Source organism: Anopheles coluzzii, chromosome 2, assembly GCF_943734685.1.
Source record: "Anopheles coluzzii chromosome 2, AcolN3, whole genome shotgun sequence".
NCBI classification, from domain to species: domain Eukaryota; kingdom Metazoa; phylum Arthropoda; class Insecta; order Diptera; family Culicidae; genus Anopheles; species Anopheles coluzzii.
Window position 1 is genome coordinate 36327339 of NC_064670.1, and position 27902 is coordinate 36355240.

At 44.3% G+C, this 27902-nt stretch overlaps 1 protein-coding gene across 8 annotated transcripts in view; it reads left to right on the top strand.

Annotated features, from left to right (window-relative positions):
• LOC120961071 (AP-1 complex subunit gamma-1-like) overlaps positions 1–27902 on the top strand; it is a 33586-nt gene that overhangs the window by 706 nt on the left and 4978 nt on the right. For 4 of the 8 annotated variants that reach the window (XM_040384680.2, XM_040384684.2, XM_040384683.2 and 1 more), the window contains exon 2: positions 1720–2067. In XM_040384680.2, coding sequence (XP_040240614.2) covers positions 2012–2067 — 56 coding nt within the window. In that variant the 5' untranslated portion in view covers positions 1720–2011. The remainder of the gene's footprint in view (positions 1–1719; positions 2068–27902) is intronic. The other 4 variants (XM_040384679.2, XM_040384681.2, XM_040384682.2 and 1 more) reach the window with 1 other exon arrangement.

Here is a 27902-nt window from a genome sequence, read left to right on the forward strand (position 1 = left end):
GGCTTGGAGGGGTTGGAGAAAGGCATAAGAAGCAAGATCGTAACACGGTGGCGCGTTCCACAGCATTCCAACGGGATGCTTTTACACCGCTAAAAACCATTGCTCACTGCCGCGGCCGTCTTGATCTGCCCTTTTGCGAAAGAATCGTTTCATCTTCGTTACCCGCGGCTGCGGCCGTGTACCGCTCAATGGAGCATTGTATGTGTGTGTGTGTGTTTGCGTTGTGTTGTTGTGTTTCGCGGCAGTGTATTGTAAAAGAGTGTGTTTATTCGTGCAACATAATTCTTAGCCCACACAACACCTTACACACACACACACCGTGGGGAGGGATGGGGGACCGTTGGGCGTTGAAGGATGCCACAATTTATTCCTTCCGTTTTTTCCTAACCTCCTTCGTTGCCGTCTCGGTCTGTGTGTGTGTGTGTGTGTGTGTTTCCGTCCCTGCCTGTGTGCCTGTATTGTTGTTCGCACGCGCTCCATTCCACAAACAGAAAGTGTTCTGCCAGCGAGTGAGGGAAAAATTAATTCTGCCTTATTTTATTTATGCATTCAAAAGCGTATTGCCACGTTGCCGCTCGGCGCACTTTCCAGTCCACCTGGAATCACAGTGAGGGCGGAAGAAAAGCCATCGCTCTGCGTCATCAACCCCATCTGTGGGGCCACGCGCGCCATGTGCAATTTGCCCGCAGGTTGTGCGGTTCCCCCTATAGTGTTTGTGTGTGTGTGTGTGTGTGTGTGTGTGTGTGTGTGTGTGTAGTGTAGTGTGTGTATGTGGTGTGTGGCACCCACTATTCGATTACCCACTTGTGTGGTACATCGAATGTCGATGCACGTGTATGTGTTTACTGAAAAGAGTTAGTTTTTCACCGTTCCTTTAGGGAAGGTAGTCGAGCTTGTCGCGCCGTTGGCGGTGGTAATTCATTAAACGCGTTTTACCAGACCGCGAGTGAAGACAGGAGCCGCCGGACCAGCCAGCAGTCAGCACAGCAATTTTCATTCCTGGTGCAGCCAGGAAGGTTTTGTTGCCATTGCACATTACCGTTCTCCTCTTGGCAATACAAAAGCTCCCTTCCTTTTCGCCCTTTTCCTTTCACCATCCCACACTTTACACCACATTCTTGGGGCGCCTTTCAAAGCCGCAACAAAAACGTCTTTATACACGTGGAAACCGTCGGTCCGTGCACACTTGAAGACGTCTTTTCATTACTGTTTGCTTAAACCCGGCGGTAAAGAAACGCTGTGCAGCACGACGGAGTGCGAGCTCAGCCACTTGAGCCGGCTGCCTCGATGCAGCATAAAGCTACAGTGGGTATGTGTGTGCGTGTGTGTGTTCTACTGTGAACGTGCAGTAGAGGTCCTTCGCCGCTTACACGGGTCGTTTGTTGAAGTTGTACAGTTTCCATGGAAGGTGTTACTGAACAGGTGAAAAGATTCTTCCCCCCACGGTCTCCGGTGAAAGAGGTTAAATTTTAATTAAGAGGGATCTTGCAAAAGAAATAATAGTAACCATTTTCCGTGTCCTACCCTTGCGCAAGTCGCTATAAAGCAGGGGTGCTGTATTAAAAGAAAACTGTCTTTGCATTTCCATTCCCCGCTTAATGTTTTTGTCCGTCCAACTCCTTGCACGGGCGCGTTTTAATTTAAGCAATCCTTCTCTGTGTCTACTTGATTATCATTCCCTCCTCTATTACATCTGTTCTGCCGTCACTTCTCCGTCAGCAGCACAGTGCAACTTATTTGCTGCCAAGGCAACCGAAACAAAACAGTTCAGTGGGTGAGTGAGTTTAAAAAAAGCGTGTGGTGCATTTAAAACAGGGGCAAAGGAAACCCCCTACCCATGCTCCATGTGCGTTGGAAGTGTTGTGAGCTGCAGTAGAAACTCAACAAGGCATATTTAAACGCACACACAAACACCTATTCGAGTGCAGTGTAGTGCTAGTACTATCGCGATTTTTTCCTGCCAAAGTTTTGAAACCGGGTCAGCAGTACACACCGTCGTCACCTACGAACCATGTACCCGTACTACGAAACCGACTGGAGCATACTGCCGCCGGAACACAATCGAAGGTAGGTCCGCACGTGTCGCTTACCTGGTAGCCGAAAGAACCCTTACCCTCAACCCCTTCCCCCATTTTTGCGCCCCTCAACTGTACGGATCCTAATGATGGAACAACATGGAAAGCGACATGTCGCGTGTAGAGAGAACACACACACACAATCATCAACATTTTGCTAATGGAGTGAGGGAGGGAACTTTCGTGACTTTGGTGGGAGAAAAAGTTTTCCTTCTGCAACTGTTTGTTTCATCAACGAATGTGTGTGGGTATGTTTTTTTGCAGTTCTGTCTCCTACTTCCTTATCTTCCGGCGTTCCCACGCTACACCCGGTACGAGACGAACATGTGGACGAAGACGACGGATTGCTTGTTGACCTTTTCGCCTGTTGACCTGCAGAACTCGTTTCGTTTCGCTCCTGCCTTTTTGTGTGCCCTTCCTGTTCTCTCGTACAAACGGGGCTTCAGGTTCCAATATCCGGTCTCCGTTTTCTGTCCTCCCGGTTTAACTTACTGCATCCTGTGTTAGTTCGTTTGCGGGAGACGTTTGCATTCTACCTTTTTTCTCACAGCCCCCCGAGTGTTCGCATGCAAGTGACCTTCTCGTATAGCTGACAGCCGTGCGCGACTGGATCCATTTCTCAGGATTGGAAAATGGAGGTTTAAATATGAAAAGTGCCTCTTGCCGGTGCTTGCAACGGCTTTCCCGGGAACACACATACGTTTCGAACGGTTCGGTGCACTGTGTGCCTTTGGTTCAATATTTTATTACACACTCCAACGGGTAGCAGTAGTCTACGCCGCCATGCCGCTTGCGGAAACGCTCTCGAAAACCGGTCACTCGATGCAGATGGCTGTGAGTGCGTGTGTGAAGTATATTGGGAAAGCTGTTGAAAAATGCAACAGTCGATTCAGTTTGCATTTTTTCTTTCTCGGTTTTTGAAAGAAAAAAGGTTCTGATTCTCAGTCATGCATCCACACACTGCTGGCAGACATTCCCATCAACGAATAACTGATGTAACGTGACGTTAGAGAGCCAGCGCGATAAAAGTTTTTTTTTTTGTATATGCTATGGCTCTGGAATTTTAGCAAAACTTACCAGATTAGTTTTATAACATTTTCAATGAGTTTTTGTCGGCAATAACTTTTGGCAAGGGTCACACGGATGCATTTCCATTTTAATCCTTTCACTTTTTTATTCATATCGAGATAAAACTATTAAGTTCATCCCTTTCGTTATCGCTGTTAAGTGTAGATAAGCTGTTTTTTAATCCAAGAAGAGCAGTGAAGTAGATTAAACATGATGTAAATTCTTACCATTGCTTTATATAAAGACATACTGTAAATGTACCAACTTTTTCTCACCAGTATTAATGGTTTACACATAAATATTGGATTATTTACGTTTATCAGTTTTTTTTAATTCAACACAAAAAAGAACAAACGAGAAAATGATCATTTTAGTATCTATCGGCGAGAATGATCAAAGAGAATGATAGAAAATTCATTAGATTTAATCAGATCCGTTATGTTTTCCGCGTTTAACCGCGTTTTATTGGATTACAATTGTTCGTATATTTCTGTACGTAAAATATATTTATACCATTTTTTTTTCAAAATTACTGGTACGACGCGTGCCGAATGGAATGGCTTTTATGGGTATGGGTAACGAATCTTTGGACTGGGCTGGCGATATATAGGACTAGCTATATTGGTACAGCAGTACACCAATCAACAAATAGTCAAACCCTTAACGTATACCTCAACTACAGTTGTAGCATCAGCGATAAGAAATAGGCTTGTGTGCTGCCCATACAAACGTGTTGCAAGCGTTGCAATTTGACAGGAATGAACTCTCTGAATCCAGTAATTTATGACACCGATATCAATTTTAGGAAGCAAGAAACATTCTTTCGATAGAATTATTTTTTGAAAGGCAATGGATTTTGTTTACTTTTTATATTGTTGAAATTTTCCTTTAATACATTCCATTAAAATACTTGTTTCCCCGAATAACATACTGGAATTGGAAGACTACAGAGGTCATCGTTGTAATTAAATTCCATCACTCATGCGCAATAAATCGGAATGTTTTAAAACATTCTCTGTATCATTTTATTCTCATTTGCAACTTGTGTGTGTGTGTGTGCGAAGTCTGTCGTGTGTTGCCAATAATTCCATTTCTCAACATCGCACCAGTGTTTGCCCATTAGTCACGATCGATAACGGCGATAAAAAAATACCCTACCCCACTCCCTCCTTTGCAATTAAACGCTTCTGCTGCTGTATGTTTCAAATATTTTCTAGTATTGCAATCAATAAAAATGTCACCTGTGTCATTTGCGGCGAAAAAAACAACGATTTTTTACTTCGAAAGAGCCGGTCAAACCGCAACTTATCTACCGTGTTTATCCGTCGCATCCATTTCGTATCACTTTCACTTGCTCGCTCCTCTTCATCGGCACGTAAATCTAATCGCAAACAGAGCGGTTTGAGTCAGGGGATGATTTGATTGAATGTGGCGCGTATCGTGCAGCGACGAGCGGACAAGTCGCGATGGGAAGGAACTCCTAGCTTGAATGTTTCATTTTCTGGCTCCATCAAACCCGGCCCCGGATCGATTCGCCGACTACTACTACTACTACAACACCGGTGACATCAGGTGTGTACGTGCGTACAAACAAACTTTCAATGGGCAATTGACGCCGCGGATCGGAGCAGGAAAACAACTTACAACTTTCCTGCGAATGCCATTCGAGCGTTATGTGTTTCTTGCGTTTGCCCTTTTACCGCACCATTTCTCCCGATGACCTGACTGTTCGATTTGCGGTTACTTTTAAAGTCATCCGGCGTGTATTGAGAGGAATGTATTTTTTGTTTCTTATTTATATCCCCTTTTCTCTCTCTCTCTCTCCCTTCATCTCTTTCTCTCTCTCTCTCTCTCTCTCTCTCTTTCTCTCTGCCTCGCTTTAAGCGTCTTTCTATGCAATAAAAACACGATATCAGTTCAACTTTTTGCCCACTTGACGAAGGAAGAATGCGCCCGAGGGAGCAAATGTTGACGGAAATTGTTTGTTTTCTTCCCGGTCCTGCCTCCTCCTCCGGTCACATGGATCGTTGCGGGAGCTTGGGGGTGTTTGGGGGGAGGGAGTGGTACCGCAAGCCTCGCTGTGTTGCCATTTGACAGGATCCGTTCCATTTGCGATTGATGTATTCGTTTCGTTAAGGCCGAAACGCAAAATCTTGTGGCAGCTCACCGGCTTTGAGTGGTTGATATTGATGGGCCACTTGGAGCTGGATTCGGAGCAGAAATATTAATAGCCCACCGGGTAGGGCAGCAACACACATAAGTCGCACGACAAGACAGAAATGTATACGTCGGGAAGTATATTTTGTCCGTTTTATTGATTTCCGCTGACGTATGGAATGCGACCATGGTGTAGTGCGAGAATTATTGGGAACAAAACTTTTCCTCGTTTTCGTGGGTCAATGGGGGCAAAAAAAACTTGAATGCTACTTCTACAGATGACAAGGTGTACTAACTACTCGCCCCCTCCTTTTCCCCCCCACCCCTGGTATTAGTTGCTGTTGATGGCCAATGGGGAGGACAAAGTTTTGAGGCGCAATGTGTGCGTCCTTAGGTGTCGTTTGTTTATCTGCTTCGGTTTTGATGTGTTGACTTTATTTACTTCTTGTTAGCGATGTATAGAAGGTTTGTAATCAAGAGCTTTCCATGTAAAATTTGATTAGAGCAAGGATCGTTTATAGTTGACTGCTTAACTTTACAATCAAACTGTCTTCATTTTTCATCGATCCATGATCAATCGATAACTTTTATACCTTATTTGACAAACGACAAACAAATTAAAACAAAGCATCAACAAAATGACTGAAACTGCGCTCGAGATAGAATTCCACATATCGTTTCAAGAAAAGCCCATATACCTTTTAGAAATTTGAAAACTTCATAACCACGTCAATTTGAAATCACTGCTAACAGCATTTCCATGCTAAACTTCCGGATCATAACACCCTCTTCCCATCTCGTTACAGATGCAAACTTGTCTAACTTAATTTAAATCAATTCCGTTACTGCTCTCACAGACGCCTCGAGGAAAAGCGTCCGTCCGCAGCCGGTACACAGTCTTCTACAAACTTTGCTGTACCCGCCCTAACACGTCGTTGGTCGTGTAAAACTGTACAACTATCACCCCCAAAAACGCTTCCACAGGTGTCCAAATGTGTCTCTAATGGTATAAGTCAGCCCTCAGGAAGCTCGCTACACAGCGAACATGTAAAACACGTATTTTATTTGCCAAAATGTAAATGGGAACATTTCACCACGATAGCCACGATGCTAATGGCGCACTGCTGTCGTCGGTTGACTGGAATGGAAATGCTAATTATCAACGAACAACGGGGCTTTACAATGCCATTGGCTAATAATTTTCAACTTTTCCGGTGTGCCGTGCCGCCGGAGGCACTGTTCCATTTTGCGTTCGATGAAAAGCATCACCGCTACAAGTTTACACTATCAGCGATCGTTTAGAATAAAGACCGCTGTGAAAGGCGACGTGAAGCGCACCGCTAAAACAATCATGTGCCACTCACGATGTATTCATCTGCAGGAGAATTCCCTTGCGGCACCTTTGTTACGCGATGTTCACTGGTGGTGATGGTGGTGAGCGCTACAAAACGGTTTTCCCATTTCCGATACGGCCTGATCGCCTGCGAAACGAACGAAACGCGCGCCCTTATTTGAATGGCTTGAAACGTAACCGACCGATCCAAAGCAAAGATTTTGTCGTAGAATGGCGAGAAGAATGTTTACGGAATCGACCGATCCTCTCGTCCTCACTTTCTCTCTATCGTCTGGCAAAATGGCAAAATTCAATCACACCGGGAAACGAGATGAAATTTTTAAATAAAATTCCTTCCTCGATCCTTTCTCCTCCACATCGAAAGCCACAGCTGAACTGCTGGTAATGTAACACCGAACGCTCACCGCGATTTTATGCTAAAAGTGACAGTAAGCCACAGTAGCAGTAAATGCTGCTCAGTGAAATACGACAGCTGAAAGGCACTTATCCGTCTTCGAAGCAGCCATCGTGTCAATTGAATGACGAGATTGACAGTTTACCGCAATGGCGAGCGAGGGCGAAAGGGGAAAATGATTGACAAGGTTGTGTGCGAAAGCATCTCATATAACAGCGATTTACATCACACCGAGCATTTAAGCTCTTGCAAGGTTGTTCGATGTAAAACAGTGCTAGGTTCGCAGGTCAAATCGAACAAAAAATGATGCACAGCCGCTGGGCACAATTTGCCCAATTAGAAACCTACGCGGTATCGCTTTTCGTTCTGGGCAGCCCAGTCACTTCACTTCAGCCCCAACTCGCTCGGCCACATAACCGAGAGCAATTTATTGGTCAAATAGTGACCAATATTGTGACCCCTTCGCTCGGTCTCTTCCTTCTTATCGGATGGATCACACGCAAGCACAAAAGAAATGTATACATTCTCCCACCATCAACCCAGCCGTGAAACAATACGTGGCCAATCTTTTCCAGCTGATTAGGTTACAGCTAATGGTAACCATGGTAAGGCATCGCTTCCCTGTAGCATCTCTCAACATCGATGCGGCAGATAGTGGCGTCCAAAGTTCGCCTTTCCGGTAAAGTGTGAGTGTGCGGGCAAGAAACACACAATGGCCCCAAGTGGATACGCTCCAGCGAGAGGGATTAAGTGCGTCGGCAGTGCTCAATTTCCGCCCATACCGTGTCGAGCGAGCCGAAACAATATTAACAGCCCGACACTGGCGCGCGAATCGGGTGAACGAATATGAATCCTAGGGGCAGCATAAAAAAACACAACCTTTTGGACAGTGGGAAAGACAAAAGCGGCCACTCGTACACTAGCATCACATCGGAGACAAATCAGGACAGCGGCAAATAGATGAAAACGACTCCCAATATTGACACGCGATCAGCCTCGGCCCGTACCATGAGAATGAGGCAACGCTGTTTGCTCACGAAATTAGAGCACGTGCCCGTTTTTTCTCCCTTATTCCCGATTATCTGCGGAGAAATGGGGACCATGCGGGGATTGCTGCTGGCGGAGGAGATGCTGTTGATATTCCACCTTGCACTGGCATGTGGAAATTTCTGTGGAATGCTGACCAGCGTAATTTATGGTCAAATCCTTTCCGATACAATTGGCTCTAAGCTTGGCGCTGCCAGCGTTCATCTGCCAGTGCTCCCACGCGTGTCATCTCACGGACTTGTCGTGTGTGTGTGTCATACACACACAGACACATGTCACATGCTTGACCGTCCCCGGCGGCTGTTCGGATTCCGTGCTCGGAAACATAATTAATCGTTTGTTTGAGCCGGCAGGTCAAATCGCACCGTGTGCTCAAACCGACTCCAAACCGAACGACCGCAAACATATGTTCTAGGGCATGGGCATGTCCACACGCACACACACACACCCACACACACACACTCTCATCGTTGTGGACTACCACTAAATCCGGTTTAAGTCGGTCTCCAAAGTGGTTCATTTCGGTTGCCTTGGTTGCTTAAAAACCACACTGACTGGTGTGGTGGTGGAAAGCAGCGGAGCCATTTTATGATTAGAGCCGAGTCGAAAACAACCGAGAACGAGAGAAACTCGAAACGGTGGTTCAATGGTCGCATGAAATATTAACCAAAAAGCACCCTGCTGCACTCCAAGGTTGTGCTGCTTTCCGAGGTTCCCTGTACCGTGTTCGGTGCTCCCTTGCAATGTTCCCCCCTCCGGCGGTGGTACCGGTGGAGAGCTGAAGCAGGTTCGGAAATTGTAACGACACCATTTTGAACGCAGCAACCCCTCGGAAGATGGACTAAAATGAAGCGAGAGAGCTTGGCCGAGGGGAGGACAACCATTAACGTACGGCTCGCGGAGCCCACCCGCATCACACTCGAGACGTTCTGGAACGTGAACACGGCCACATCCACGTGCTACGTGCGCACCCGGTTAATGATCGAACGCGAAAATCCCATCACACCTCGTGCGAGGGTGTCGTCCTGGTTCCGGTGTGGTGAAGATTACTTGGGACAAGAAAATGCTCAGTAACAAGGAAGGTTTGCTTTATTTTCCTGGGTGTTGCAAAAGCAAGAAGATGCGAACATTCAGACATACAGCGTGACGTCAATGGAAAACCCGTCCTTCGGGTGGGTTGTACTGCTTAGCCTTGCGGGAAGTTGGTGTGGAATTGACTGTCGAAAAAAAGAGCAGTTCAAACGCAAACGCAACAGTTTAGACACCAAAATGGCAAATGGTAAACGTACAAACTAGCGAAAGCGCCTGTCTGTTCCGTTCACCCTCCGCGCTATTTACACAACACTCAAGGGTGTGCACTCATTCCCTGTTGTGAACTATTGACTCTACCAAACCTTACCCATACCCAACCATCTTAATTAGCTCCGTGTCGAACTAATGCGAAGCAACCGCACAGCTCGCTAAAACACTGAAGGTGTCATTTGATGTGGTTAGGGCCAAAGGATCCCACGGCGACGGCAAAGTGTGTCACACCAAACGGGGGAGGCACCGAAAGTTTGCCTTTTCTGTGGGTCTGCTGAATCTCATCGGTTCGGCTCCCCATTTCTCAGAATCTTTGATGGTTTGATTGAACAAACGGTCAAATGAAACAGCAGGGTGTGGGATGGGGGGAAGGTGGAAAGGGCAACTCAAATGCGCTTGTCGCGACACCCATCGACACTGGGTCGATCGATGCCATCTAGGTTACGGTACTTCTCGGGAACCATTAACCCTATAATACCTCTTACTTATAGCGAAATTGTTTCGTAATCTTTTTCTGATTCCTTTCAAACCTTTGGTCCACCCGAACGAGGGTGCCTGCTCGTTTTTTTATTATTTGAAGCCCTTTTCTAGGCCGTAAGCAGACGTAAGCAAATTAAAGCGTTGAACCTTTTCGGCGGCATCGTCTACCCACAAAAGGGTCTATTGAAGGTACGCTGCTGGGGAAGACTAGAACGTTTGAGGAAGAAGTTTTTTGAAGGTCCAATTGGGAGTGCATAAATGGAAAGAAAACCCAACAACAACAACAAAAAACAATCACCGAAAGAATGGACGCAATGTAATGCTTTGCGCTCTTAATCCTATCCAACAGCAACAGCCACCAGGCGGCTCCATGGTGGAGTGCAATGTGGAGTAAACGATTGAAAAAATAAAAACACCAGCTTGGGAAACACAATTCCCCGAACTGATTTAATGTTTGCGCTACCCGATTTGGGAAATTGGCCACAGAACGAGAGACGAAGAGAGAGAAAGAGAGCAGAAAACGTGGCGTAAATACCCCAAGAGAACGCTATGCTTTGCCTTCTTTCGGTAAAAGAAAGCTCAGTTTCCCTCTTGATGGTGATGATTCGGTTTTAAAAATAGCAACGAATAGTTAATGAGCTTTCCCTACACCAATGAGGGTTTATTCTTCCTCCTTCCTCCTTTTCACAATGCCCTTTCCGCTCCCTGTAAATGAGCTTACCACCCGTTAGCATCGGGGCAGCCTCAGCTGCATGCCTTCATCCCGATCCCGCGCGCCTTGTTGGTCGTACCACCCGCATTGCCCGTAGTGCCTGGCAACCATCTGTACACTAATGTGCATTGCCTCTGCCATTACCATGTCGCTTTCGCTTAATGTATTTTCACCGTTAAACAACGATTTATCGAATTGGCACACCGACTGTTGTCGTCGTCGTTGTCGTCGTCGTTTGCCATTCAACATCCGGAACAGCCGTGCAAGCGGTGCTCTGTAGTTTTGCTCCGGTTCGGTTGATCAACCTGTGATTTATGCATAATTTCTTCCGCTCTCGGATGGGTTTCCGCCATTTTTGCAGCGCCTGCTTTGACGTAAAGGAAAGAAAGCGACTACAGCGGTCGCACCGGAACCTTCACTATACAACGGTCGAGCGGTGCTCTGGTGGCCGTTCTGAACGGACGATTGAGTGCTCCGGTGCCGGATGAAATGTCCCGTAGCGTGAAACCCGACCCCGGGGTGGCGAGCCGAACGAAAGCGAATTTGGGTAATAAATTTCTATGACCTTTCTTGCAGTCAGCATTCGGTAGAGGAACGATAGCAACGGAAAGCCGCGTTACGGGCTCGGCTTTTTATACCCATTCGCTCAAGTATCGGTCATTTCCATTCCATTTTTCTTACCTTCCCGTTTACTCGAGCCCTATAGGAAAAAGCTTACCCTTTTTGCGGGGAGTGTGGCAAGGTTATTTTATCTCTCTCTCACTCTCGCTTCGCGCACTACGCGAAAAATGTGTCGTATTTTATGTTTATACCCTACATTAACACTTCACTTTACGGTGTATATCATCGATGGACCGGGTGGACTGACCGGTCAGCCGACCGGCCGGCCATTCACGTTGATGGATGCCTGGGTTAGCTCGTAAACGATTTGTCAACGCGCGATTTCGGCCGTGCAACGTTCAGTCGAGCAGATTAGTGGGACGCTGTTTTGTTTCTAAAGCGCGATAGCGTAGGGTTGACCACAGCACACCAAACGAAGGAGGAAGGAAGCGAAGGAAGGAAAGGAAGGAAAAGTCACCAATTTTTCTTTCACGATTCTTTTGCCTCGCTAAAATACACAATGTTTGGGTGGAAGATAGGTCGACCGATGGTACAACGGCACGTTTAATTTGCACGAAACAGGAACACTGGAATTGTTAATTCTAAAAGGATTAAACGGTGTCCGTGCCAACGGGAATCTCGCTTGGAATTAATTACTTTTTTCTCGTTGTTTTGTAAGCTGTGTCATGTTGTGATAACGTAGACCGTTCTTTTCTTGTCGCTGCTGATTTCGGTTTCGAAAGTTTATCCCTCTTTGATTTAGACCCTCCAAAATGGGTAAGCGATTCTTTGTTAGTTTTACTGCTATTTGAAAGGATAATCTGGTTATAAAAATGTACCGCGTGTCAAATGCGATTACTTTTTTTTGAAGCGCGTTTTTTTATTGACAATTCTTATGCTATACAAAATATAAATAACAATACACAAAACATTCATGCTTCATCACAAAGGTTTCTTTTATTTGGTTTAGAGATTACTAAGATATGGTTGGTCATTTTGAATATCTTTTTTCAATTAACTTTTCTATACAAAACCTCATAACTATTCATAAAGTTATATTGATTTCATATAAAAAAGATCAAAATATGCTTAAGGCTTAGATCATTTAGAAATGGGCACTTTACATTGCGTGTATCTTTTATACGATTAATCCAATAGAAAAAAAAATGGTTTGAATGAATCATAGGTTTTGTTATAATGTATTTTAAAAAAATAAGAAAAAAATATATTATTCGCCTTTTTGACGAAATTCTTGAACCGGCCCACAGCTGTTTTAGTCATTGATCTGGTCAGTTCCACCAATTCTACATTTGTATGATGTTGCGTGCAACAGTCGACTTGGGCAAACTTAACCGTTTTGCCAGCTCCCAAGATGACACTAATGGATTAAACAGATAGTTGTGCACAATCAAATTTCGCTTCTCCTCTTGCATGTCGAACATATATCGAACGAGCAGGAATATCTAAATTGGATGAAAATTTGACAAAGTGTAGTTTTTCCTGTAGTCAACTAAACGCTGCCAAAGATTCGTTTTTTGTCCACAGGGGGCACCACTGTAATTCGAACAAAGTGTCCCATTTCTAAATGAACCAAGCTTTATTTATATTTTAATTTGTATATTAATAAGTAAGTTTAACATAAGTGTTAATAAACAAGTATTATATGTACCCAATATTTGACACCATTGCTGTAGTTTACTTAAGGAACACAACAAATTTCATAGGATAAGACATGTACAGAACACCATTATAGGAAAAATACCATTATGCTCGAATGTATTTTTCCATGTAATACAACAGTAATGTTATATCTTTTTTACAACTACTTGCCTTCTAATTTGATGTCAAATACAGTGCGTAACAACTAACCTTCTAATTTGGTGTTAGATACGACGCGTAACAGCAGGTTACAACAGGTTACAATTAGAGTTAATTGTACATTAAATAATTCTATTAATAATAAGTATACGAGCTACTTCACCCTTATAAAAAAACAAAACCTCACAAGCAATGGCATTCTTCCTCATAACGTGTTACGTGGTTTACATTAATCATTTGGACCAAACCGCGTGCAGTCAGTGCATGATATGGCTCGGCTAAAGATTGAACCATGTCCGCGTATCTAAAAGTTTATCAATTCATGCAATTCAACCCTAATTTCCAAAAGATTTTCCAAACCGTGTTTCACTCACATCATATCATACATTGCATTGCATATGGTCCACTTTGTTACTTTGATTTATGTCTGTATACAAGCACATTTTTATAACGACAACAGCAACCAACTACTAAAACATACATACTTCCTATTGCTGCACTAGCTGTGGAACGTTACCTCGTACGCAAGCAACCACAACAACCAACACCCATATTGGGGTTTGTCATCGTTTGTAAGCCTTTGACATAACATCACGCGTTCCCTCCGCTCTCCATTTTGAAAAATCACCACAGCGTAATTCAGCAACCTTATTCTCCCGGTACCTCAACTGGTATCCCCTCGCTGGGCTTTTAAACCGCGGATTTCGGCATCTTTACTTTATCCTTCGTGTCTGTTGTCGCTCCCCAGGGTGCTGCTGCTGCTTGAACAGGGTGTCGAAATGTGGCCAACTTGTGGTACTAATCCTACACTTCTACAGCCAGTGCTGACACCCGATGGTAAACCGTACGCTACGAGTATGTGTGTGTGCGTGTGTTGTTTGTGGTATCTTATTATCTTATCTTCGAAGTCATGTTCGAACCGAGCACACAACACGGTACTGTGTCGTTCGCCGAAACGATGGAAAAACGACAGTTGGCAAGTTTATTACATTCTGCGACTTGTGCTCGGTGGCTTTCTGTTTTCCTTTCTGCTTAGTTTTTGGCAAAATCTTTCACCCTCTACCATCGACCATGGTAAGATGCACTCACTTGTGCAGAGAGCAGATGACATTCATGTCCCCAACCACACACCATCAGCACAAGCACTCCGTTCCAGTGCGCTGTTGCTTGTCTCGTTGTGCACCAACCATAGTGCACGGCGGTACGAACCACACACCACACCACTACCAAACTGCAACTGGTTGTATCTTATCAGCAGATAAGAGCACTCGACGTTCAATCTCTACGTCCTCGTCACCAGAGTGTGTGCTGAACTGTGTGCACTAGTGTGAAAAACAGAGAAAGGCAGACGAATGGAGAGCATGAGCATCGAGCACATACACACACTCACCCTGCTTGTGCAAGTATGTTTCTTCAAATGGGAAAACATACGGAATATTGCTGGCACTGGTTTTTCGTTTTATGTGTTGATTGTGCTGTTTTCGCTGTGCTGTTCCCATTCTCCGTTTTCACTGTGTTTGTTGGGTGTGCAGTGTTTATCCTTGCTTCATCCACAGCACACTTTATCGACTTTATCAATATCGTTACGGCTCGTTGGCTGATTCAACTCTTTCTCCATCGTGTTCGGCTGTATGTGGGAATGTGTGTATGTGTGTGTTTGAGTTAGTTAATGAGTGAAGCATCGATCGAAACCACCTTGTTATCCTTCCATCGGTGCATCAGCAAACGGTGGTTGTTTGAAAATCTTGCACTATTTAACACTTTGTTGCACACCATGCCATGATAGCTGTGCTCTGGGATTTACCGTACATCATCGTTCCAACATCGTTGTACTGCTTTACACCTGTACACCAAGCGACCGGGATAAACGCGCCTACGATAAGACAAATTTAAATGAACCCTCGCCAATCGATAGAATCGACCGTTTGGCATTGCGTGGTGTGGGAGAAATGGAAAGCTATTCACCGCCCAAGGCAATGGAGCAATGCTTTTGGTTCCCGCGATCGCAATTTGGTGTGCTGGTGGCGCACGATTATCACCGGGATGGTAATTTTACCACAAACACACACACAAACACGCGCCCGCGTTCCCAAATACGCCCGTGCTCGTTTACCAAACACTTGAACGGGGTTTGCGTTAAATTACGGCGAAAATGGAAAAAAAAACCACTGTACTATTACTGCTGCTGGCAGGAGATGTTGGTGGGAGACTGGGCTGAAGATGGCATTTCGCAACAAAGTGTACGCTCACATCTTTCAGGGGAAGTTGAAAATTGAAAACCGAAGTAGAAAAAGCAAGCAAACGACATGTTGTTTTGTCTATGCAAACATGACAAGGCGGTAGGCGACCGTGTTCCATAGGCACATTGCACTGAATTGATTGAATTATCGATCCGACCGCCTGCTTTCTAAATGTGAAGCAAGTCGCACAGCCAGCTCCAGATTTATTTCGTAAAAAAGAAGCATGCTATCAATCAATCAGACAATAAACGATCTTGAACCGTACAGTGCTCGGTTCAGATAAATCTGATTTGTCGCGAAAATGCTTACAAAAAATCGTTAAACATCAAACAATTACGGCCTACGTCGCATTCAGCTTAAAATGTAAACCGTTTTAAAACGTGTTAACAAAGGTCAAACAATTCATCAAAGTTTGTGTGTGTTAGTTCTCGAAACAAACAACACCAGACAGCAAAGAAAACAGTTTAATTAATTTTCCACCGTTTATCATTCGGCCATTACGGCTTTCCTATGCCCTTGCCCTGCAAATTTCACCAAAAACCTACCAACAGTGCAGAATTTATTACACGCGCCGTGCCCGTACGACGGACAAACTTTTCGAATAATGCCAACCAAAAGTGATGTCCAGATGGTTTTAAGGACCTTCCTACCTACCAGCAGCCCCCTTACCCGTCCTGTCGCTTTGCCTTCCTTTGCTGCTAGCGAAAGCAAAGCCATTGGTGTTCAGTTTTCCAATCTAAGCAGCAAAACTTTCCGCCCATTTCAATATTACGATCCACTATTTGGTCACAGTGTATGGTTGCGATCAAAACAGGTCAGAAGAGAAAAACTGAAAAGTGGATCTACGAGAAAATCGGTCTAATAAAATGATGAAGAAAGTTTTTTTTTTTTTTTTGTTCATAATTAACCGAAAAAGTTTTGCATTATTCAGCGATTACAAAACACCAAAATCGTTTGATACCACAAAAAACTGCTGAGCAAGAAGATAATTAAAATTAATTGCTACCTACGTGTACCTGATGCGAGGAAAAAGGTAGGAGATTTACTTAGGATAGCAGCGACCCTCGATGAAACTTGTCCCGAAATAAATTAAGATAAGTAAATCGATCGCCCAGGCTTAGGGATGGAGGCTCCTTTCCCTCCCAACAACACCTTCTCGGTGAAGGAAACCTGGAACTTTAGTTCAAATTATTTATTTGTCCCTTCGACCACGCACACACACACACCTACGCCATCATTTACTTATCATCTGTCCCATGGAACAGCCGTAATAGAAGGAAATAAAAAGAACTCCCGTCAGGAAACCTTCTCGTCGGCTTCTCACACAGGTATTCCACACCTCCACACTGGTCATAATCGTTGGCGCCTACTTTTTTTTTGTATCGCCCTCGAAAGCATTTTGTCCCCTTAGGAGATTGATCACACCCCATAGGTAGTGATTGTAGCCCTCACCTTTCTACAGGATCGTCCTCTAAAAGAGAAGAGTGAGAGAGAGAGTGTGTTTGTGTGTACTTGAGAAAATCTCACGAAAACCACTTAAGATGCTTATCGAGTGACCGTAAACAAGTGAAAGTTTGCGGCACGAAAGCACTGCGGGGCCTTTGCTGTTGGTGGCTACGTTGCCAGCTACAGTGAGGGGATTATTTATATGTGGTTCCTTCGTTTTGAGAAAGAAAAATATATAATGAAAGGAATGTATATTCCTAAATCATGCAAACATAATGCTTATCTACTCTTCATATCTGTTAACAATATCCTAACTTAAAATACGTGTTCAACTTAATTAAATTATAAAAGTATACAGTTCTGAAATGATATTTATAGCAAAAAATTCAAAACCAAGAAAATTTATTTTCCATCAATGTATTTGTTCGAGATGACAAATTGAGTTAAGTGCCAACCAGGCCATGTTTTATCTCCTCTAACGACCAAATCTGACCAGTAAAACTGATATCCAAGAAAAAAGCTTGATATACAAAATCACGGTCGAAAAACAATTAATATTTCCTCGGTTAATTATTAATCATTTAGCATCAGTGGTTTAAGGTTTAAAATCATTGTTATTATAATGGCTCATAAAACATAGCGCGCCTAAAACAAAGGCACACACTGTACAGCTTAAAATGGGATAGAGAGAGAGAAAGCAATGTTGTCGTTGTGCACGGAAAACCGTTTATCAGCGCTGTGTATTGGATAAACGCTTTCCTTGCGGTTGCTCTCGGTTCTCTTTCGGCGGGGAGTGGTACTTTGGTGCTTGAGTGGTGGTTTTGTTTGGTTTATTTAGTTTTTTTTTATTGTATCGCACTTGAAACACGTATCGCTAACCGAATTGATACCGTAATCACGATAATCACTACCCATAAACTGACGAGGTAAACGAGGAAGGATGGAAGTGGTGCAGTTTTCCAATACGGTTTTCATTTCATTCCATTTAACGCAGCTTAACATTTAACGCTGCCACCGTGCTTGCGAAAGTTCTAATTAAAAAGCGAACAGAACTTTCACCTTTCAGTCGAAGTTTTTGCTGCCTCGTTTAATCAGAGGCGCCCGGGTTATGCTCCCTCGCACACCCCACACGGATGTAGTTTTCCCGTATTTTTAAGTGCTTTTCCGTTGTTGTGCAAAATTTTAGCCACCCACCAATAGCAAAGCAAATGTTTTTGTCTTACCTTTTCGCCCGCGCTTCCCAAAGGGGGTACAACGGGCTGAGCAAAAGAAAGTCAAACTTTCATCCCTCCAAAGGCTTTCTGAGGCGAACGATGAGAGATAGAGAGAGAGAGAGCGGTTGCGTAAACCTGCCTCGCCAGATTCACCCGCGGCAAATCTGTCGCAAATTAGATTCCTTCATTCAAATCAGACTCCTCGAATGGTCCGTACTCGGTTTCTCCTGTGCGGAAGACTTCATGCAACCAACCAGCACCGGTAGCCGGCAGTTTTTGGCGTTTAAATTCCCCTGTTGACTTCTCGTACCATCTTTTTGAGCTCTGCACTGGTGTCGGAAATGGAAAGCGTGATGGAAAATCGTTACCTCATACTGTCTCTCTCTCCCTCCCCCGGACGGCGTTTAAATTGCTCCACAAAAACGGCAACACTGGTGCTAGCGGTGAATGATGGTGCCGATTCGGTGGGACCACCAGAGTCGATCGCTGCTGGTGCCACGCTATTTGCCTCTTTTGTCCTTCGGGGGGGGGGCGGAAGGAGAAAGTGCTAAGGAAAAAAAGGAAAGCACTTGTCATTAGTTCATTTCGATTTCATCTCACATCCTGCAAAAGCGAACCGTTTCCTGCTGGTAAACAGTTCCCCACAGCGCTTCCATTTCCTCGACGGAAAGCGAAAACAGAGGTAAATAACAGCTGGGGGAGAGCAAAAAAAAACATACCAATGGCAATGGAAAAGAGAACATGATAACAGTTTTACCGACCCACCATTCACATCAGTACACGCGGGCGCTACGCCGTTCGTTATTGTTATGGGGTGGGTTTGGTGGCGGAACACAACGGGACCGGGTTGGTTGAAATTTAAAATCGTGCAAAATTTGGAGATTAATTGCTTTGTACAAAATTGCCCGGAAACGTTTTAATTGCCGGCGTGCCGCATCATGCGAACGATTGACACCCTTCTGTTAGTGTAGCGAGTGGGGTTTGAAATAACAAGCCTGGATTACGATTTTGATGGAAAAGCGACTGAGCTGTGTAATGTGTTCCGTTCTCTCGTTAGTGAAAGTGATACACCAAATAAACTACGAGAAGCTTTGTTCGATTCTGCATAATGTCTTGACGAATTTTCATTAGTTATGCAAATTTAAATGGTGCTTAGAACGAGAAGCATAAAATCTCCCATTGTCAGCCACCCTGGTATTGAATCTATTAAATTAAAGCTAAACATATCGCCCTCAGTACTCATTGCTGCAGAAACGAGTATAAAACAAATCCCAAAAAAAATCTACCACCAACGTACAGGCTAGTGTTAATAGTTTCCGGCCGGTGATGAAGGCAAGACAAGTCGAACATCGGTGATGTTTACCTTTGTCAATGTCAACTGTACCGCCCGTCCCGACCCATTTCCCACAGCACGTCCCACGCATATCATCCTTCCAAATTAGCTTCTTATTCATTACCTACCGGCACATCGACCATGGGGGCCTTGTGGTGATTTGTGAGTCATTCTACCCAACAACAACAAAAAAAAAACAAAATAAGTAGAAAATCCCTTTCATACAGGCTTCTGTTTACCCTACATCCCTAAAGCCTCACTCCCCCTCCCAAAACTAGCAATGTGCCTTTCTGTCGTGAAGATTTATTTACTCTTTACTGGTGCTGCTGGTGCTGCTACTGATGCTACTTCAACCGCAAGCGCTGGAAATGTCCCGACCAGCCAGTGTCCCAAGTGTCCTTCCCGTCCCGTACCCGACATGGGGCACTAGCACCCAACCCACCCAACTCACCCACTCGCCACCACCCGGATGACACGTTCATCAAAGGTAAAATATTCGCCCATTTCTAGCAGGAAACCCGAATGCAGGAAAGTGGATCCTTTTTTCCGGTTCATCCACACTCACACACATGTTCCGTTTACCTTCCACCTTCTACCCACAAGCACTATGGGGAAAAGGCTCCGTACGGTCTAAAAGCTGGAACATGTGAACATTGGTTTTGATCGTCGTCAGGCTCGTTTTATTATTTTTATTCTAAGTTTACAAACGGTAGCAAAAAAAACAACAAGCTGACGATAAAACGAAACCGTTCACTCCATTGCAAACGGCGGTACGTCGGTATTTTCTGGACCAGCACCTCTTCAGCAGTACCGTGTCCGTGCTTTGCAGAGTGTCCGCTTGGATGCGGAGCGTGGAGGCGATGATCATTCTCTGCAACAAACATTGCACAAATACCCTCACCACAGCAACACTTTCACGTTTGTTTGTTGTTTCTTTTCTGTATCCCATTGAGCATATGTTGTTGGTTTGGATGGGGTGTGTGTGTGCACAGGACAGTTTCAGTGCTAAAAGCACCGCAACAGAAAAAAACACCGATTTTGTTAAGGAGAAAAAAAACACGGAAAACTCAACATCTCTTTTCGTGCCTACCTCTCTTACATCAAATCGTACTATCGTACACATTTCGTACCGTCAGCAGAAGGTCATTTAAGATTATGTTCTACGCTGCCGCCCCAGCCTTGTGTCACGCGTAGATAAATATTTGTAAAATCTCCCATTACTAAACGAATGTCCACAACAAATGAGCGTTTTTTCTTCTTTTTTTTTCTTGTGTAATATGGCCAGGATCGATAAACACCATTTCCGTCGGGGGAGTCGGGAATGGTGATTATTTCAAGCGGAGACCAAGTGGAGGACAAATTTCGGTTAAAATAAAGGACCAAAAAAACAGACAGAAAAGAACACTGTGTTTGTGTCCCAAATGCGTGAGCATTCGAGAGCATTTCCTCGTTTGCTCGTTACCCCGTTTTGTCTGATGAGAAATGATTGGATTTCACGGAGCAAGAGTCATTCACCGGGCTACGTACGTATGGTACCGTACGTCCGTACAATATCCTAGGCAATCGATCGTTAACAACCGGTGGAAGTTGATATCGGGTCGGGTCAATGCAAACGGTGATGGTAGTAGATATTGTCCTCCGTAGCAGCATGATAAATCGATAATAAGGAACGAAAACGACCACGTGCCATTCAAGCACAACCGTGTGTGTGTGTGTGTGTGTGTGTGTGTGTTGGGGTTATTTTGGAGGGAAAATTCGGACTAGCGAGCCCGAAAAAACAAAGGCACCGTACTGCAATGCTGCCGAACGATCGATATTTCCTCCTTTAACCCCACGAGCCACAAATTTTGCAACTACGTCACATAGACACACATTCCTATCATCGTGTGGCAGAATGTCGTGTAACCACCATCCACCTTTACGGTTTACGCTACGAGTGGTACATGCTCCACCACCAATGTCCAATGTTCAACACCGCTTGCCTGCAGGCAACATATTTTCCAATTTCCAAACCATTGTCGGCGTGCTGCTAATAAGCGACAGTCGTGGTTAGGGGGAAAAAAGCGCCACGCCGCCGTTCAGTTTACGCTTCCTGCCCGGTAGCAAAGATGATGACACAAAATGGTACTACACCGGCCTGTCGGCGTAAGACAGGCGCAAGATTTGTGGATATTGCTGGTGTGCTGATGTGCTGCTGTCTCTTCTTTTGCGCTCTTTCTCTCTCTCTCTCTCTTTCTTGTTCGTGATCCGGCGGCTGCAGGAAAGTGATAAAAAATAATGAACATTTGGTGCAGAAAAAGCAACAGCGAAAGCTTAGAATTAATGTTAACCAACTTTACGGGACTCTGTTAGCCCCTGGGGAAGAACAGTTCGACCATTTTTTTTACCATTTGTTTAAGCTGAGCAACTGCTGAATCAATGTTTAGTGAGTGGTACACCGTCGCTCGTTAAAGCGTGTTTATGCTGATAGGATAAATTTATACCACGTTAAGGATTTGACTGCGAAAACCAGTTACAATGGTGTACAATTATCATTCTCTTAACCGGTAATCCGGAGCAGTCGAACAGCTTTGCCGAAAATGGTTGCATCCATTAACTAGCCTCCTGCCAGAATCCTCAATCTATCCGTTAAAAACGTAAACACGTTCCAAGTAGTAAATCCGACCAAACAGACTAATTGAATCTGCACTGTACGGTATTTACTTTCGGCTCAAAACTTTGACAAACCCCGCCTCAACGGTAAACAGAAAATCTACCAGCATTTTGACTGAATCCTTTTAAAATCAGTTCCAACTTCGTGCTTTCCTTCAATGCGGGCGGATGGACAGCTTGTGGCGTTATTGTTTGGATGAAGAAGTTACGCAAAAACAAACCCATTTCCCAAACGCACATGGGGAGGTAGGAAGAAGTGTTGAATCCGTACGAGTTTGTAAATGAAGGGAATATATTGTTTTGAACTCGTACTATTCCGCACAGACACTGGGGATGAAAGGTTATTAATTCCTCCAGAAAATTGGAGCATCTTTTGAAGTTTGGAACTCGTAATAGAAATGATCTGATAAAGCTAACACTCACTTAATCCGTTTGCTGTGTGCACTTCAGTTCGTCCCACAAGAAATCATCTCCAGCTGCAATAAACCTCTTTCGAAAAGCTATTTTCCCTTTCCCCACTCACGTTCACTGCTGCTTTCGATATCGCTCGACCACAAACCACCAACGATGGCGTTTGCATTTGAAGGATGCATTCACCGATTCATCCTTCCCCACTGGAAGCTTAAAAGCCATTATAAACGAACAGTTCGCAATCTGGTGAATCACTCGCCTCGCCGTACATTCGGCTTCCCATTTGCTGGTGAAAAGCATTTAAATCCTGTCTTCGGAAAAGGAAGAGGGTGCCTTTGCTTTGAGACGCATTTGGAAAATCATATCTCACATTTGCCGGCACATGTATGCATACGCGGGTGCACTCATGGACGAAAGGTGATTTCGTTTCTCGTTTCTCGTTTCTGTCAAGGGCAAATAATGGCAAATCTTCCTTTCCATCGGCTCCGTGCTGTGTGCTCTTTTTCCGAATGGCATTTCCGTTACGTCCGAAGCGGCTGGTGCCTGCATCAAATCGCCCGTTTTTCGTTGTACGTCTTCATTGCTGATGCAAACCTTCAGCCGAGTTTCATAACGCAAACGCAACGACTCCATCAATGGAGATGGCAAAAAGCGATCATAAGTAATTATGCGCCTTCTTGCCCTTTTTCTTTGCAATCCAACCCAAAACCATTAAGGCCACACAGGGCCTAAATGGGTCCTATCCCCCAAAGTACTTCTGAGAGTAGCTTCGTCGCCTTAACCTTGTGAGCGTTGTCTACGCTGCTAGAGACAGCACCATACACCCATTCGTACAAACGGCTGTACTCGACGCCTCGGGGCACTCCGAAAGAAACGGTCTGGACCCACCATCCCATTCCTCTCGGCCACACTGCAAGACTATCAGGCTAAAAGATCACTCTCGCATCGGATAATCGGCACAGAAAAAGCGAATGAATGCCTTCCATTCAAAGCGGCGGGTCACAGGGCGAAAAGCTCACCGCTCTCGTTCGTCCCACGCCACCCACGTTCGTCCGTAATATTGCCGCAAATTTATGGTTTCACTTGCTTCAACCCCACGCTTCCACCCCCGGACGAGCGTCACCACTCCGAGGGCGCAATTCGGGCGCAACACTGTATGAATATTTGACGATTTAGGGGGAAGGCTCACCAGAAACAGAAAAACGCGCACAAATACACACATGCACGTACGAGAGCAGATAGAAACCGGCCCGAAATGGTGCCGGCGAAATGGTAGATGATGGCCAAATGAAGCCTGGAAAATGATCTGAGGAGCTTTTTTGTTCCTCTTTTTGGTGGTTCGAGTTCAATTTTGCGTGCAACAGCTGTTGTTTGATTCGAACGGGCACAGCACAGCGCAGCACAAAACTGACAAGCTGTGTGGTCGTGGTTGTGAGCAGCGGTTTCGCAAAACCCGCCAGGAGTGAGTGACTTCTTCGTACATTTTTTTGAAGGAAGCTTTCGCTGATGGTTTGGGTTGGAGCAGGTAGATCGGCACGATACACATGTGTGCCGTCATGCACACGTTGCAAATGTCCATCAAATTTAAAGTGCGTTTTGGAACGTTGACCACAATGAGTGAGACGGCGTAATTGTGGCCAGCATTTAGGAAGAGATTGAGCGGGGAAACGGTTTATAAACAGGAATGTGTACATGGAAATTGGATTTTAATAGCTTGTATAATGTATAAAAGCTTGAACTACGCTCAATGATCTATCCATCATAACAGTGCCGTTCTGTTCGTTGGTTTTTTTTGATAACATCAAAAGACGCACGACTTGTATACCGAACAAACAATCGATGTTCAGAGAAATTCACATAATTCGGTAATCCAACACGTACTTTTTCTAAATAAGTCATTCGTAATAATTTTAAAGATCAATGATTGAAGATGTTGAAAATTTAATGAATAATCCGGTCGTTCTTTCGAAAACTTTCGTTGAAAACAAATCGTTAACAAACTATGATCTGATAGCACGACATCTTCAATGGGAAAATACAGGTGTTGAATCATAGGCTCGTTATAGATATAATAAAATGTATTAAATATGTAGGTAAAAACCTAAAAAATAAATACCGAATAAAAAGATATTTACCCCATGGTACAACACTGCTCATGACTCTTCAATATGCAAGGGTCTCTTCTTCTCCTTATTAAGCTCTAAAACCGACTTATAGGCCCATCGAATAACTGATATTTATAGGCTTTAAGCCTGGCCAGCGAGTAGCAAAGTACGGCTCTCAAAGTATTTATTATAAACATACATTTTAATACATCTCAAGGTAATTTAGATTAACAAAAACTGAAAAAAATGCGTGGATAATTCATTCAAAGTCGCATTCAAAGGTTAGCTTTGTCTGACCATTTTCTAAAACGGTCGTTATTGTGTCGAGTAGCCCACGAGCTTTACTGAAATGAATCAACACAAAATCAATGCTTCACACAACTCGTTTGTCGAATTGGTTTGTGTTTCGTGGGACCTCACAGCATCAGATGTACATCAAACGGCAGCGCTTCATACAACAGGACACACATTTCTCGCGGCACGGAAACGCTAGCTCCCCATTAGCATCATATTTGACACGCAAAAATGGGGGGGGGAGCAAAATGCAGGGATTTTGGGAGCAAAATGCGTTTTGAAAAAAGGGTAAACTACACAAAGCTAACAATTCAATCCGACAGACGATGGCAGATTTTTTCCCCCCTATTCACATCGACCACAAAACAGCCACAAGTCCACTGGTTTCGCGTGCCCGATTCAGCGCACCATTGCTAACGACCAACACCATTTACAAAGGATGACCCCCTGACTTCCCTAAGCCGGCGGAGAGGTTTGCTTGCTGTACTTTTGTTTGCATTTTGCGCTCTTTTTTAGAAAAGGGCCCCCGGAAACAGTTGCCATGAGTTGGCTATTTCTGTATGCTGCACTACATCAAGGGGCAGCTTATCAAGCGCTCTACTACTGGAAAAGATACAGTGACACCCGAAGTCTGTGTGGAAGAGTTAGTGCATTTGGCAATGTGCGAAAATCCAAAGATAAAGTTAAAAGTGTGGCATACTGGCAAAGCTCGTTTCTTGAACTTTTTTTCCATTGTTTGCCCACAGATCGGTTGTTCGGCACGTTTTTTTTTGTATAAGAAGGGCAGCTGTTTTTCTTTCTCGCTTGCCCTTCTTTTATTCCCTTTTTCCATTTTCCATGGGTTTGCCTTATCGCGGATGTAGGGAGCCGATGTAGCGTCACGTTTGAACGCCAACCATCAATCAAACGGACTGGTTTCGGGTCGTCACCCCGGTCTCCGGTCAACTGGAAAGGAAAAGGGCCACCACCCAGTACCGAAAACCATCTGTTGTCCGTAAGCTGAGTTGTACTTGCTATCTCCCTTTTCGCTTTCTCTCTACTTTGAAAGATGAGCATACTTCACTTGATTATGGAGCGAGTTCCATCCTTTCCCTTTTCCCTCCATCCTGTCTACGATGAATGGCGAAATAATGGCGGGGTTCTGGATCCTTGCTCACACATGCTCGAACAAGGTCCAGTGAAACAGGGAAAAATTATACTTTGTCACTATTGACAGTTATTAAATTATATTCATTCACCTACTACTGCTGGAAGGGAAATGACATTTTTGAAAAAGAAATCATCCTTAAGGCAGGGGAATACATTTACGTCCCTCTTGATGGAGTAGGATGGAGACGCCTAGTCGGCGTCAAAAGGCATCAAAAAGCTTCCACCAGTGTTACGCTTCATGTTCGGAACCACCCAAAACACGACGAATTCGGCACCGGATCCGGATGAAATATTTCCATCTTATTCGCTATCATCCATCAACTTACGATTAATACAGCGTTCCATCTGCTGTTTGCTTGATGGCGCAATCGTAATCATAATGGTGGGAAAGCGTATGTATCTCCCTTGCATACATTTCCCAAGCCGCACTGTGGCCACAAGCAACAAAAAAACGCAATTTTTTACATATTTATCATCGCCGGCGGGGGGCGTGTTGGCCGGCACAAATTATTTATGAACAATCATTTCAGCGGTTTACGACCAAACCGGCCTGTTTTCGTATACACTCCGGCTTAACCTTATCTGTGTTGTTCTCTCTGGTGGTCTACCACCAGCTGGGGCTGTCTTTAATCGAATAAAACCCACATCATCCACTGGACACCGGTAACGTTCGCGTTGTGTGCGAGAAGCAGAACAGTCAATACTGACCTACAGATCCAGTTGTATTTGCATGCGCTTGTCCCTTTCGCTTTCTTTCACTTCACCTACCCTTTAAATCCAACCAACATTTAAACATCTACTTTTTGATGTTGTTCACTGTTTTAGCTTAGGCGGCGTAGGAACTGGTTGGATGGATGAAGCCCCTAAGCCCGTTCGGTGTGGGCTACAAAGTAACGGCTTGTGGGATTTACTGTCCATGTTTCGTTTCTTTTTTTCCCCCCGCCGGCCTATGTGCGTTGCGTTGCCACTGACACGTAGTAAACTGATTACGAAATTGAAGCTCTAGCTGCGTAAATGAGAGCCTTTGCCGTTTCTCTACCGCCCCTATTTACGACCCGAATGGATTGGCATGAGCATCTTCTTGCCTCATGCTCGATTGGGTTGGTCGAATAATGATGGTTGAGCTTACGGTTGAAAAAACTACAAAGTAAAACAGTATACGAAAAGGATACTATTAATGCGTTTTAGTGTTTTATATGTTTAAATGTGTCATTTCCATGTTTCGTAACAGAAAGGAAAAATGAGTTAAGATTCAAAATTTAACGGTTTTTTTCGAATAAATTTGTTCATTGCCTCCTTTGATTTTACCAACAAACACTGTCACTGCCAGGAGTTTATACGACTTAGCCAAACCATGATTTCAAAGGTGTCAGTTTCATTTAAAAAATAACTTAAGATGAGACGTTAAATAATTAAGAAATAAATACAATGAAATTACTTTTGCGTGATTTTTATGGGTTTTCACAAAATACATAAAATAAAATGTATAATCAAAAGAACCAGCATCCGTAATCAGCAGTAAAAAGCACACAGCTTACAAATACAAGCATCTTTACAAATTACTCCCTTACCAACTTTTGTCCCAACCGAAGCACTGTTTATTTTTACTGAACTCCCACCCAAAAAACCACATAAAAGGATATGCCCGGTGTGTTGATGTAGGAACTAAATAGGATAAACGACACTAAAGACACATGACCAGAGAGAGAGAGAGAAAGAGGAGGCTAGTGGACGAACTGAAGGAAGCAGTAGGAACACAGATTCGTAACACCTTTGCCCTAAACTAATGATGGCATAAAACCCCCAGCCCACGGCATATCGGGCAAAGTCACCCACGTACCATTAGCATCGGGCAGCAAAGGAGGCTCTCTAGCCGCACTGTAGCCGCCACAGACCGCAAAAGCACAAGAATAATTTAAGCATTAATGAGTTTTGTCCCGTGTTGTGTTCGTTTGCCCCAAAAAAGGCAAGTTGATTAAATTCGTCCATCTTCGACGATCGATGGGAGTTTGGTAGTAATCCTTGTGGAAAAAGGGACAGAGAGAGAGAGA